Here is a 16,051-nt window from a genome sequence, read left to right on the forward strand (position 1 = left end):
CACGCACGCACGCACGCACGCACGCACGCACGCACGCACGCACGCACGCACGCACGCACGCACACACACACACACACACACACACACACACACACACACACACACACACACACACACTAACCTCCCCACCAGCTCAACCACCTCGCATTGCCCACTCAAACCCCTACCCACCATTCAACCCACCATCACCCCCGGTAAAGCACCCTTAATTGTTTCCCTGACCTCAGCTCAAGAAAGAAAGAGGTGTGCACAGACACAAAAATGACTGCAACTGAAAATGAACATCTGCGAGCCATGATATGCTCCTGGGAGTCTGTGTTCTTGAGCGTTAGAGTGATGATGGGGCCTTGTTGTATAAAGGGATCGTCAGCTGGCTGGCTGGCGAGATGATGGTTGCCTGGGCTTTATTATTCTCCCAGTGTCTGTCTCTCACACAATAGCCAAAGCACTCAGGGCTGGAGGTCAGGCCATGCTATAGGGGTCAAACTACTCAGGTGCAGGTATTTCAATACCCTATCTCTCTAGGTCACAAAATGAACCAGCGTGTGGGCGTTTTATATTTCTATAATTCACAAAGGCACAATGTTCATGCAGCTCAATTTTCTGCCAGAAAAAAAATCATTTATTATAGAAACGCATATTTATATTACATAATTATTTTTTTCTTCCACACTCAATTCCTCACTTTTACTCCACCAGTTCCTAAGGGGAATTCTCTCACTGGGATTGAAAGAAAATAAAAATAATTTGCCTATGAAGAGAGCATATTTGTGTGTTTGTGTACTGTAGCCTATCTTCAAAACACACATGCCAGAGGAGTCTCAAGTGACGCACATACCGTAAGTACTCTTGTTGCACTCAGGGCCCCAGGACAAGACACTGATGGGGCCCCCATGCAACCTACCAAGGTTTCAATAGGGTCCCCATCACCAATACAGGAGGGCCCTGGGCCCCAGGATAAATGCCCTGCTTGCCCCCCCTTTAGCTCCACCCCTGCTCCTGTGCACACACTCTGAGTCTATGGGGATTAAAGAATTGATTCTCAGTACACCTTTCTACTACGGTGATTTCCCTGCTTTTGCTGAAGCCTGATTGTTTTTTTTTCACGATTGGAAATTGCTTTGAAGAAAATTGTCTTTCAAGTGTGATGCAATGTAATGTAATGATTAATGAATCTTCTCCAAGGAGAACCCTTGACAACACTTTAGCGTGACTACATGTGAGTGATGTTACAAAAATAACATAGCATGATTGGTGACACTTTAAATGGATGCTTTTAGGACTGGTGTTTGGAAATTATACACAGAGTCAAGCGTCACAAAAACATGAACGTGATGAACATCTTTAAGCAACAGTCCACCATACTGAATTGAGACAAGCTGATCCGTTCCTCTCTGAGCTTTGTGTGGTACACAACACAGGTACACAAGTTGGCATGTTGCTAGGCTCAGCATGGCTGCTGGTATTTCGGGGGGGTGAAGTTAGATGCACCCAAGCTCTTCCACGTTTACCCTGTTAACTTATGATTGTATGAGCAGTTACACAAAACCAAATTTAGTTACACAAAATGAAACGTGGCGATTTTCTATGCTATGAAAAACGGGCACTATGATGAAAGGTCCAGTAACATCATGTGCGTACCTCACCATGGCATTGATACCAGGCTTGTACGAAATTCCGATTTGGAAGAATTTCAATTCAAAATAATCCCATTATACGAACAGTAGGTGGTGCCATTACCTTGAATTTCTTTGAATTTAATCTACACCACCCATTGAAAGTACATAGAACACCACCACCTAGTGTTCGTATTATGGCATTACTTTGAATTGAAATTCTGTCCATTCGGAATTTCGTACAAGCCTAATTGATACCACTGATTCCCTGACTTCCGCCAATACAACCAGCAGGAGTGACTTTTGCAGAATCTGAAAATGAGCCCTGATGTTGTTCAGCAGTGAAGTTTCAAATGCCACATTTATGGACCTGACCCAGTTTGGCATCAATTTGGGGGAATGATCCACAGCAGCACATCAGGGCCACCCATCAGTAGCTATCAGGCCACCCCATGAGGAGGCAAAGGGTTAACGTGTGGAGAGGACATGAGATGAAAGGGGAGGAAACTAGACTTTTATCTGATAAATCTGATAAAAAAGTCCCAAGTAATAATGAGAAAGAGAGAGAGAGAGAGAGAGAGAGAGAGAGAGAGAGAGAGAGAGAGAGAGAGAGAGAGCGAGCGAGAGCGAGCATAAGAGAGGACAGACAGACAAAGAGAGCCAGAGGAAGAGAAATGTGGAGCAATATCGATACGGAGAAGAGAGCCTCAGATTTATAATCCACTTTGAGCTGCCGTCTTAATAGCCGACAGGAATGCAGCAGCGTAACATTACGAGGAAGCACTGGCTTCCTGTGGAGTCCCATTAGCATATGTTTGCCCAGGCCATTGTTCTGAAAAATTGACCCATTTTTCAGGGCGATATTCTGAGTAATCACATTTTGATGCATGGTCTATTCAAGTGGAACCAACCTGCAATTCTCAATGTACATAAATCATTATCGTTTAAAAAAAGTAAAGGCTGAGTTTTAGAGCCCACCTTGTTCAGAGTTTAGTGTAGCCTAATGGAAAGCAATATGCAGAGAGGAGATGAAAAAGAAAAAAAGTAGATGAAAAACAGACACATACGATACTGCATCACCTGCAAGTGGAATTGAACAGTAGTTGGTAGAATTAAAAAGAAGATGATCCTGTTCAGTCTTCAGATAATGGGAACTTGTGTATTGCCAAACCCACAGGTTTCTGCTCATCTTCTCAAGCTGCACTTGAGTGGCTTTTCACATTAGCCTTGCTTAGGCCAATCAGGATTGTGGGATTTTCAGAGACAGAAAGGAAGGAAGGAAGGAAGGAAGGAAGGAAGGAAGGAAGGAAGGAAGGAAGGAAGGAAGGAAGGAAGGAAGGAAGGAAGGAAGGAAGGAAGGAAGGAAAGCAATAGGTAAGGTCAGCCAGTCAATAAGTAAGTAAGTAGCCTATGTAATTAAGTAAGTTTATTTAGCACTTAAAAAACAGTGAGAACTGGCCAAAGCACTGTACGGTGTCAACAAGGTTTCAACATGGGCCTACTGTACTGGAGAAGGGAAATAATAGTTGTTTCAGACAGAAATGGCGTTCAAAATGGATTCTGTAATTTCAACCCATGTTGTCCAATCAGTGAGTAATTTCAAATCAGTCAAAGTATCATCATTTCAAATGTCAGACAAGTGTTTCTTAGTTGCAACAAGGATTTCTTAAAAAAACATGCCTTCAGAGAGCCAGGTGCATGGCCATCGTGCCAAATTAATGTTTGTAGAGCCAACCCTCAAACAAATTAAACAACTTAAGACGCTGGAGTCTCATGTGTTTTCATTGAGCTGAGTTGTTTCCCACGCCAATCAAGATGGACCTGATAGCACCTTGCCAGTACATTTCATTCAATGAACAAAAAATGCTTTGCTGAAGCAAAGAATGAGATGATACAGTAGGCCTACATCCTTGGCAGAAAATATTTTGTTGTAATGATAAATACACTGCGCTTCTCATTAACTGCTCTTCTCTTCTAATTCCTGTCTTTAATTAAACAGTGTGTATTATCGCTTCAGCTTTTAATACTTGTGGAGTGGCGACAGCTGTAGCCTATTCTTTTTCTAAACCAGTAAACATACTTTGTCACCTGTCATATTTTGTGTGTGTGTGTGTGTGTGTGTGTGTGTCTGTCTGTCTGTCTGTCTGTCTGTCTTTCTGTCTGTGTGTCTCTCTGTGTCTCTGTGTGTGTGTGTGCAGGGCCGGTTATAAGCATAGGCCGGCTAGGCGGTCGCCTAGAGCGCCATGTGAAGAAGGAGCGCCGAAATGGCGCTCTCCGATGCATAATTTTGCGATATGGAGGTTTTTTTTTTATGAAGTCGCAATCAACAAAGCGTGGCGAAAGCGCTCCTCACGGCAAAACGCCCCTCAGCCAATAGTAATATTGCTTTCAACTGTCTCTGGGAAGTCTGTGAACCAATAAACAGACAGTCCTGAGAAAGGGGGCGGGACGAGTGACAGCGTACGCTCTATTTTGAATTCGGAGATTCACTAGTGAAGGGCATGGCGATTCTTTCGCGCCAGTTCGTTCTCTTCGTTCAGTTCTGCTGAGGAATTCGTTCGTTCACAGTTCGTTCAGTCGTTCATTTTGATTACGTCACGCCACAATGCAGGAGAGCAAGGGGTGAATGACGAGCGAACTAGTTCAGTGAACGAGAGGAGGAGGGGGGCATTCATACTTTGCCTGTGTGATTCTCATGTCCAAACATATCAACTTAACTCATTTTGCCTAGTTATATTATTTATTTAACAGCAGCACACATTTAAAAAAGCCCAATTACAAGCTGTTTTTAACCAAAAAGTATGCCTTCGTCTCTGCCACGTTAAGTTGTTTATTCGTGGTCATGGAGACTGTTGCTATGCGCCCAGGCTGGTCTCTCGTTCGCGGGCTCAATACAGTTCGTTCTCGCTGTGCTGTGTAGATCTAAGGTGCTCCTCGTGTCTAAACATATCACCTGAAACCTATTTTGCAGATTAATTTTATGTATTGAACAGTATCACCCATTAAAAAAAGAATAAAATATCATTTACAAGTGGTATTTCCAACTAAGTATGCCTTTGTCTCTGCCACGTTAAGTTGTGTATTCGTGGTCATGGAAACCATTGGCTGCAGTTCACTGGCTCCTCGTTCAGGAACGAGAGCTCAGCTCGTTCAGAGCTGTGAACTGTGGACTATGTGAACTGCTGCGCTCTTCTAAATTATGAACTAAATACCCGGTATGTGTAAAAACTCTGGTAATATTAAGATATCACATTAAGAGATAAAGTGGTGCCCCTTTGCGCAGATTAAAATGCTCATTGGATGACCACTTCTGCTACTGTCTGACTGACTAGTGACAGACCGGTGATTCACCAACGAACGAAGTGAACGAGAGGCGGGGAACTAGTTCGCTTCGTTCACTTCAAAGACTTGTTCAAAACGAACGGTTCGTTCGTGAACGACACATTACTAAGATTCACTCGAGAGACAGAGGGCAAGCGCAAACAGCAATGTTGCTCTGCTGGGTGGAGAATTGTTATGTTCTCATTAAACCAGTCATTGTACAATGCAGGAGTTGCAGAGGGTGTTTTGGAACTATGTCATTTAATCAGCAACCGTTTGTGATTATGGACAGCCTGATAGTTATGAGGCTACTGTTTGGAATTAGAGGGAAAAAGAGCTTTGTTTTTGATCTGAGAAATCGCTAGTTAGCATGCTAACATTAGCCAAGTATGCCAAGCAATGAAATCCAGTAAAGTAGCTGTTAGTAGCCTACTCACTAACACCCACCTAACATCATAATACTTGCTTAGGTTGACAAGCAATGTAAAGTAATACTGGTGCAATGTTTAAAACAATTTTAGCTGCCATATCTCCTTCCATCTACTTGAATGAATTACCTGCTTGTTGTAAGCTTAAAAACATTGTTTCCAATAGGCCTACATGAATCATGTTTTCATGCTGAGTGATGTAGCCTAGTATTGCAGACAAGTGAGGCTATTTACTATATTTTGTATATTATGAAATTCAAAAGCGTGACAGCTCTTCTCCTTTCTCTCACCCTGTCCCTCCAGGTCAAACACATAGATAGCCCCCTTCTCATTATCCTACTCACAAATGCACCACTATTTCCTGTCCAGAAATGAAATTGGTTTGGAATCATAGACAGCACAAATGTGTAGCTTATTAAAATTGTAATGCTGCCATGCTTTGTGATGCTGTAGGTAGTGTGGATAGGCTATCAATGCAGACCTCATTGATATAGGCCTATTGTCTACACATGCATTTTACATGCAAATGTACTGTATCACTCTCCTGGCATTTCAATTCCACATTACAATTCAAACACATTGATAACCTCCCTCTCATCTGGGGTTGTTGGGGGCACCACCACCATCACATCCAAGACACCACACAGTGAAGCTATACTTTCATGCGACTCAATCTGATGTGTGATCTGTGTTGGTCGCCTGTCAAAAAGAACCAGAAATCCATTTGATGCAAAACGGTTATTGTTCTTTATGTTATTTAGTTAAGCTTACTACCGGTATTACTCTTGTGTTCTGTGAGGTATAAAAAAGAGGTTTTTTTTTTTTTTTCAAAAGGTTGGGTCGGGGGGTTGGGGGGGGCGCCAGAACTCCTAGGGCACCAAATCAGCCAGAACCGGCCCTGTGTGTGTGTGTGTGTGTGTGTGTGTGTGTGTGTGTGTGTGTGTGTGTGTGTGTGTGTGTGTGTGTGTGTGTGTGTGTGTGCGCGCACGCGCGCGCACATGTGCATGTGCATGCAAATGCGCGTGCGTGTGCGCATGTGCATCGTGTGTGTGTGTGTGTGTGTGTGTGTACATTTGAGAGGGGAAATGTGCCAACAGCAATGCAAAAGCATTCGTCAGCGTCAGGCACCTCCACCTCCATGGGGTGACCTTTCAAGCATAAAGTTCCTTTAGAAAAACGATATAGGCCTACAGAGGGCATTAAGAGGGCTGATGGCGTCTCTTATATGTGCTGTGTAGTTGTTAGTGCAGCCTTTCAGGGTGACAGCTGAACACAAGTGGTGCTACAGAGAGAGAGAGAGAGAGAAGAGAGAGGAAAGAAGAGAAAGAAGTGAGGCACATTCTAAAGATGGGACAGCACAGTGTCAGCGAATGTTCAGTAATGTGTAATTTGGCAAAGTTATCTTAGTGGGGCATAACTTGATAACTTAGTGAGGCATAAGATGATAAGCCAGGTTGGCAAGGCCGATGTCAAGGAGTGGTACAAAAGCCTTGTAATGAAAAACGTCTCTGCTGCTCTGCGAAGCCACTTAGACATCAAGTGTCTGAATGTTAAATACTGTACCTGTACTTTATTTTACTACTTTGTACGTACCTCACACTTACAGTATCTTCCTGTATGTCAACCTCTACTATGAATATGTAGCTACTGTATTATTTCAGTTCTGTATGGCACATGACTCTGTGTCCACTGTACTGTGACTGTATACATGGAAATATAATGTGTATATTCTACTGGACACCTTTGCTTTTTCAGGATACACCTGCTTTCTAAGTTATTATTCGTTGTGCCTGTGCAGTCTAATGTTTTTGTTTTGTCCTATTGTAGTATGTGCTCTGTTTGTTTGTCTGTTTGAGTGTCCTCCCATGTCTGTGACTACCATTGAGGACACAGAGGTCATGTCCTCTGTATTTTTCTTATGATATATGATCAACAATGATACATTAATTCAGTATAAACCACCCCCCATTTATCTTCAAGGCAGAGATGAATGAAAACAAACGTAAGAGTCTGACTGAAGTGTTTGAAGCATTCTAAATGTTTAGTATGCAGTACAGCACACAGTGTTTGACTTCGGTATTTGAAAATGTCTGGTTACGGCCCTGTGTCCTCCTGCTGTGTTTTGAGTCATCCTTCAGGTGTCAGGGAATAATGCACATCACATGCATGCATTCAGCAGGGGGTAGATCCCGTAGGATCAAGTGGTGCGGACTCTGTTGTAGCCTGTGTCAGTAGCTACCCGATGTGAGTCACACATGTCAACTGCCACCGACCGGCAGCAGATACTCAGAAGTCATGTTGATTAGGTTTTAGCAGTTGTAAAAGCTTACGTGACGATGCGGCATGATGATTTGATTGGATAAATGACTCTTGTTTTTTTTTGTTTTTTTAATGCGTTTATTGATTTTTTCAAAAGAATTACATAAAAGTCACATAAATGTCCTCACATTTTGCATCGTTTTCCAACATGGTAATACAAATAAACAAAATCTCCCAATCTCTCCCCCCTCCCTCCCTCCCTCCAAAAATAGCACTACAGATTCCACGTTACATTCCACATAAATGACTCTTGTTTGCCGGACAGGTGTTACGAATGTTCATTACTATGGACGCTCTCTGAAGTGTTTCGTCTCTGGCATAGTGGTGCCCAAACTTTTCCACGACACTATGCCCTAAAGATTCTCCCTCTCCCTCTCTCTCTCTCTCCCTCTCTCTATCTCTATCTCTCTCTCTCTCTCTCTCTCTCTCTCTCTCTCTCTGTCTCAACCTGTCCCTTTTCGCTCCTGCTGTTCTCTATACGTACGTCTCCACTCCGCTACCCACTACATCTCTCCCTCTGTTTCTTTTTTTCTATCCTTATACTCCATCAACATGAAAAGAAACCATCCCTCCTCCTCCTCCTCCTCCTTCTCTCCCCCCCCCCCTAGTCCTCCTCCTCCTCCTCCTCCTCCTCTCCCCCTGCTCTCTGACTGCAGCAGCTGGGGACTGTTGGAACCTGCCGTTCCCCAAAGCCCAGAGCAATTGCCCTCTTATTGTCCACTTGTAGTGTGTGTGTGTGTGTGTGTGTGTGTGTGTGTGTGTGTGTGTGTGTGTGTGTGTGTGTGTGTGTGTGTGTGTGTGTGTGTGTGTGTGTGTGTGTGTGTGTGTGTGTGTGTGTGTGCGTAGCGTACGTCTGTGCATGTGCTTGTGTGTGTATGTGCTTACATGCGTGTGTGTGTGTGTGTGTGTGTGTGTGTGTGTGTGTGTGTGTGTGTGTGTGTGTGTGTGTGTGTGTGTGTGTGTGTGTGTGTGTGTGTGTGTGTGTGTGTGTGTGTGTGTGTGTGTGTGTGTGTGTGCCTACATCTGTGCGTGTGCTTGTGTGCGTGTGTGCTTGCATGCATGTGTGTGTGTGTGTGCATCTGTTTTTGTATGCATGTGTGCCTGCATGTGTTTGTGTGTTATTATGTTATTGTCTCATTGTTTGTGTACTGTGCGTAAATGTAAATATATAAGTGGGAGGTGTGAGACAGTTTGTGTCAGAGAGAGGTGTAGGTACACCTGTGATGAGCAATTTGCCTATGATCTGGGGCAGTGGTTCCCAAACTCTTCCCCCTGTGCACCCCCTTTTACATTTCTATGTCGTTTGCGCACCCCCTAAGCGAATGTTGCACAGCCGCACATTTTGGGCAATCCTCATTTCCAATAGCCCTGACGTTATTTCTGCCATTATTACAAGTCTAGGAGTTATAAATTACACTTCAGATGGACCCTTAAGCATACAATTCACCAAACAATTAAAAACTACATAATGTTCATGAATTCTGTATAAAAACACACATATCAGCCATTGCTCTATTCAGCTCATGCACCCCCTTATGGCAGGCCGTGCACCCCCAGGGGTGCACGCACCCCACTTTGGGAAACCCTGATCTGGGGTATACAAAACTGTATGCATGGATGGATGGACGTGGGAATGTAGGCACCATGAATAGCATGTACTGTACGTCTATGTGAGAACACGTACTGTGAAGCCAAAAATATAACAGACGTCTTCTCAGCTGAAAGCTACTTTTAACCAACACACTCATCCACACTCACACACGCAAACATGGCAAACATGCACGCAAACACACACGCCTCTTCTTCACTCTTTCTCTTTCATCTCTTTCTCTACACCATTCCATTTACACACACGCACACGCACACACACACACACACACACACACACACACACACACACACACACACACACACACACACACACACACACACACACACACACACACACACACACACACACACACACACACACACACACACACACCTCTCCCTCAGTGGTGACTAATCCAGACACTCTCAGCAGGATGGGGACAGATTAGATTAGAGGCATTTGTGCTCGCGTGTTCCATCATGGACCAGATTGGACATATGTGATTATTATTAGTTGTTATTAGTTATTAGTTATTTATCTACTGGCTGGGCAGGACCTTCCTGGCTGTGCTGGCTGGTCATGTTGGTGAGGTGTGAGTGAGAGTGATGGGGAAGAGTATTAATATCCTGCCATTACGCCAGAGACAGCATGACATGAGGCACAGCCAGGACATCCGGCCCGTGAGGCTGCACAGCGTCAGATTATTAATCACCACCCTCACCCAGCTTTGACTAATTACCATGCACGGACACACACACACACACACACACACACACACACACACACACACACACACACACACACACACACACACACACACACACACACACACACACACACACACAACACACACACACACACACACACACACACACACACCCACACACACACACACACACACACACACACACACACACACACACACACACACACACACACTGACAGAGGGATTCACTCCCCTGCAGACTCCGGGCCACCTGGAGCTGCTCCGCAGAACAAAATTATGATCTGACACGTTCAATGAGATCTGCTCTTCGCAAGTTTGTCACACCGTGATTCACGGTCCGTGATGGGAGGTGAGTGGAGGACACAGAGTAATAAAGTAACTATCTGAATAGGAGTGTAGCACTAAATTATTGTATGACCCAATGCATAAGCAGATCATAAATGTGTAAGGGGGTCCATGTTACTCAACACTCAGTACAGCAGGACCCAGAGTCTTTGGTGCCACAGCAGGGACTTGCATTCTGTTCTGGAAACATACCGGTCCCGCAGCTAGGGGTGGGAAACTAAAGCCAGGGAACCAAACGTGGCCCTCTGCTCTGTTTCATCCAGGTTGCCTTATTACATAGGCTATCCATTATCGCTTAATAGCATCATCAAACAGTGTAGCATATGAGGCAGCGGGTTTAGAATGTCGCAGTCACAAGGAACACAAACGGGTTACAAACTCACTCTTTTTTTTTGCATCTGCCCCTTGGAGGTTTACATTTTCTACTATGCAGCCCACCCAAAGATGTAAGGTCTGTTACAAGCAGCACTCCCTCCTTGCAACACTCCCACCCACCCCTCTTTATTTGATACACCAGCACTCCCACCCACCCCTCTTTATTTTATACACCAGGCCTTTGTTTTGGCAGTTGATAACCACTTCACAATCACCAAATTGTCGACACCTGCCACCAGACTTTCCTCCTCTCTGCCAGAGGCACCATTTTCAACTGTCACATTGTTTTGTCTTTCTCCTCTGTCCTCACAGTGAACAATAACACTCCTGTCTAGGGGTGTAAATCACAGCCTCCATGACGATACGATTCAATATCGATATCTTATTATTCGATGCGATACGATTTGATTATTTTCGATACTTAAGAATGCCCCACGATACAATACGATACGATACGATACGATACGACACGATTAGATTCTATTTTTTCCCAATTACTTTTCCACTTCTATTAAGTTATTGTGCAGGGGCCAGCGATTCAATTACTGTCGATACTTAATAATGCCCCACTATACGACACGATGCGATTCGATTCAATCATCAGAATATATCGTAATATATCGATACATTTTGATATTATTTACACCCCTGCTCCTGTCAGGCAGGCAGGCAGGCAGTGAGGCAGTGAGGATGAGAGGATGAGAGGAGAGGGGAGGGGTGCTGGTATGTTTCTGGAGTACAACAGAGACAGCGCTGAACAGTGACATGAGGGCCAGGGTGACAGAGACAAGAGTCTGGAAATATTCTGAGAATTATTAGAAGTCCTGAGGCAGACAAGAAAATAAAAGACAAGAAAGAAAGAAAGAAAGAAAGAAAGAAAGAAAGAAAGAAAGAAAGAAAAGAAAGCAAGCAAGAAAGAAAGAAGTCTCAAAAAGAAGAGGATAAAAAAGAAAAGGGAAAAAAGTAGAAATACAAAAGGAGCAAGATAAGCAGAGTCAGAGAGTCAGACATAAAAACAGGCAGACAAGACCAAAAGAAGTCATGTCTCAGCCTGCCACTCTGCCTCCTCTGATGATGATGAAGAAGAAGACGAAGAAGTGTTCTGGGCCCTCAATTCTCTCCAGCAATCAGCATCCTCAGCCAGGAAAGGTGAAGTTTTTAGGTGTGAGGATCTACATCGTGGAGAGACGCATGGGCCACAGCAGGAGAGGATTCCTCAGCAGCCTGGCCAGATCCAAGGGCTTCAGGGTGGAAGACACCCTCGGGTAGGCCCCTGTCAGAGTTATGGGCGTGGATGTGTTTGATTTTCTAATTATGTTTTTATCAGTTAAATTCATAAGATTTAGGCAGCTGTGGCTTCGGGGGAAAATTGGGGTGCAGGGGTGCGATTGTGCGTGGATGGGTGGGCATTAACTACGAATTGCTAATGAGAACGGCCAATAGCATCAACTTAGAGGTGTTTATTTATTTATTTTGTTAATTTGTTTATTTTAGTAGGTTTGTATGTGTTCCTCACATGATCGCTGTAGGAAATAGTATCTGATAACATCTTGAAAAAAGTGAATTTAATTTCAGCATCTTGTTCAGTGATGTGAAGTATATGGTAGTCAATAGCAATTTGTCCAAATTCATTAAAAGGGGCACAAAATCATGATAATCACACATACAAATACATATTTATGCACACTTGCACAGTCATGCACGCACACATGTGCACGCATGCACGCATGCACAAACGCACAAACGCACACACACACACACACACACACACACACACACACACACACACACACACACACACACACACACACACACACACACACACACACACACACACACACACACACACACGCACACACACACACACACACACACACACACGTTTGATTGTGAGTTAGGAATATGCATTGAATGGTGCAGGCCAGGGTTATGTGGGGACATTTGGGGGGTGAGGGTAGTGGTATGAGGGTGGTGGTGGTGGTGGTGGTGGGGGGGGTATATCTGCTGACTGCCAGCCCAGAGGTGCCTCATTTGCCACAGCTGAGCCCCAGACTAAGACATGGCAACATTCCCAGAAATGCAGCTTGAGTCTGTCAGGCCCTCTACAGTTGCACTCGCTGCTCAGAACGGCTCTTTGAAGCCAACCGCAGGAAACAGACCAGTCATTGCAGCCACAAAATACAGGAAATAAAAGAGAAAACAACTCGTAGGCTGGTAGAACTTGATATCGGCTCATGTTTCACTGTCTTCTTGTCACTGCACGGTTGAGGTCACATTCACTCAGATGCTGAGATGCACGTACGCATGCACGCACAGGCATGCAAGCACGCACACATGCACGCATATAAGACATACACAAACAGTGTGGAAACGTGTGCGTGCGTGCGTGCGTGCGTGCGTGCGTGCGTGCGTGCGTGCGTGCGTGCGTGCGTGCGTGCGTGCGTGCGTGCGTGTGTGTGTGTGTGTGCGTGTACGTGCGGCAATGCAGCACAGGAAGGGAACATACATACGGATGTATCATGGAGGTCAGAGAGAAGCTGCTTTAGCACGAGTATTAATTCCCCATGTCCATCACTTCAACCCTGTGCACCTAACCAGATGTATACCTCTCATGCACACACACGCACGCACGCACGCACGTACACACACACACACACACACACACACACACACACACACACACACACACACACACACACACACACACACACACACACACACACACACACACACACACACACACACACACACACACAGTGTGGATCCTTGCATCTGTCCTGAGCACACACACACACAGTGTGGATCCTTGCATCTGTCCTGAGACAGAGGTGGTAAAAGTGTCAATTAGTCCCAAAAGACCCAACAGACTAAGTATGCAGTCTTGAATATCACAACACACACATAACACACACATATCCATACACTTTATGCTGTCCCCTTGAGTGTCACAAACCAGGGTTAGATGTAATTGAAGCAAATTAGGTGCACCGATGTGGCTATTTTGCTGGTACACACACACGCGCGCGCGCGCAGGCGCACACGCACGCACACACGCACGCATGCACGCACGCACGCATGCACACACGCACACACGCACGCACGCACACAGACACACACACACATTGTTTTGGCACACACGGAATTGCCTTTTCTCTGCCTCTTTGTCTCTGTCTCTCTCTCTCTCTGTCCCCCCCCCCACACACACAGTTTTACCATCTGTAGGCTGTGCTAGCACGTCAGTTGCACCATTGTTTGCTCTCCTCTGCTCTTCTCTCCTGCTGACTGTGCTGAGTGGTGCTTTGAGGGCGTGAGGGGAAAAGGAGAGCATAACAGCACACTGCTGGGATGGGCATGGGGCCGGCCTGGAGGGGTTTGACTGCAGATCTCAGTCCGTGCTACGTCATGGTATTCAGTCCTCCTGACGGTCACGCTCTGTATGCTCAGATACCAACACACACATACTGTACAGTATTGTACACACACAAATGCAACCACACACACTGAGCTATAGACACATATACTGTACACTCACTCCCACACATGAAAGTAACCACAAAGACACATACACTAGAGCATGACACAGGGGTAGATTTTCACTCCCGTCCCATCCTGGTCCCAGAAAAAAAATCCCATCCCGTCCCATCCCGAGCTGGAGTAAAAGAAACAAATCCCATTCCGTCCACTCCTGTAAGAATGTCTCCCAATCCCGCCCACTCCCACTCAAAATTATTCCTTTTCGTTAATTTGTATTCCTGCTCCTGGCCGCTCCCATTCATTTATTTTCCCGCTCCAACCCGCTCCCGTTCATCTTTAAAATTTTGACTCACATCCCGTGGGAATCCTGTGGGACTCACGAGAATTCCAGAAAAATGTCATCCTCTAACACACATAAACGCGCGCACACACACACACACACACGCATGCACGCACGCACACACACACACACACACACACACACACTGTTACTATTACACACAAGGTTTAAGATGAATTACTGTTAGGTACTGTACAGTGCACCCTATGTTATCCATTGGCTCATGATGGAGGCCTGATGGGGGTAGTTTAGTGTAACCTGACAATACTTTGAAAGTTTCCCATGATGACCTTGTTGTGACAGCGCCATGGGAACATAGTGCCCCTATTTGTGTTTTAGCCCATTACTTGATCCAATGAATAGCTGTGATGAATGACACATTATTAATGTCTCAGCCACAGACACAGTACTGTAGTAATACAAACCCCAACTCCGATGAAGTTGGGACGTTTGGTAAACAGTGAATAAAATCAAAATGCTATCATTTTCAAAACATTCAATCTATTCATTAGATGGAGAATAGTGAAAAGACAACATATTAAGTGTTAAAACTGAAAAAAAATATTGTTTTGGGGGACATATGTACTCATTTCTAATTTGATAAATCCAACACGTCTCAAAAGAGTTGGGACGGGGACAATAAATGGCAGCAAATGTCGAGGAAGACTAAAAACAAAACAAAAGACAACACTTAACAGTTAAATACATTAACTGATGAGATGATTTTATATAAAAAACAGTGTTAATTCCTATCTTGGACATGATTTCACCAGCTTAAATGGTGGGTGTATTCCTTGTCATGTTTTGCAATGTTTTCCTTTCTGTAGTGCTTACAGTGTGACAGGTCTTGACCAAAAACCCACCATTTTATCACCGGGTGGTCCTTATGATGGAGCCAAACTGTTAAAACATAGTAGAGAATGCAATTTGACCTTACTATGTGGCAGTAATCGAAGATCTCCCTTCAAAATATAATGCATGAGTGGCTTTTCATGCTGTTTAAAACCCATTTATACCATTCAGCACTGTATTTAACTCTACAGATGAGTGAGAACATCTTAACCAATGCACTACTGCACCCGCATGCCATCATGGAGGCTGACTTTTGAAGCTAGCACTAACACAAGTTGGATGGTCCATTTTTACTGTAGCACAGGATGTGCAATGCTCCATTATTGTCAAAAAGAATGGACTTCTACAACTTCTGCTGACTTCTGTAAGCAAAGGACAGTTTCCCATGTCTTCTGGGTCTATTTCAAGTGAGCTCAGGTGCTTAGGAGAATGTTACACCCCTGTATCATTTTCATGCATTAAGCATTCTTAATATGGTAAATTTTCAATAGCTCTAGCACTCCAGGAATTAGAGTGAGACTACAGCCAATATATATTTCATGATGTCATGAACCTATACAATGATTTTATTAAAAAAAATATGTCTTGTATACACTGAATCGTGGTAAATCAAAGGGAATTCAAAAATGTATGTAATAACTATGGTAATTATTCCCTTTGCAT

At 44.4% G+C, this 16,051-nt stretch overlaps 1 protein-coding gene across 1 annotated transcript in view; it reads left to right on the top strand.

Annotated features, from left to right (window-relative positions):
* Nucleotides 1-11,746: 11,746 nt before the first annotated feature.
* Nucleotides 11,747-16,051, top strand: part of LOC134441441 (DNA nucleotidylexotransferase-like) — a 202,133-nt gene continuing 197,828 nt past the window's right edge. The window contains exon 1 of the mRNA XM_063191754.1: nucleotides 11,747-11,987. Within this exon, the coding sequence (XP_063047824.1) occupies nucleotides 11,764-11,987 (224 nt within the window). The 5' untranslated portion in view covers nucleotides 11,747-11,763. The remainder of the gene's footprint in view (nucleotides 11,988-16,051) is intronic.

This window comes from Engraulis encrasicolus, chromosome 24, assembly GCF_034702125.1.
Source record: "Engraulis encrasicolus isolate BLACKSEA-1 chromosome 24, IST_EnEncr_1.0, whole genome shotgun sequence".
NCBI classification, from domain to species: domain Eukaryota; kingdom Metazoa; phylum Chordata; class Actinopteri; order Clupeiformes; family Engraulidae; genus Engraulis; species Engraulis encrasicolus.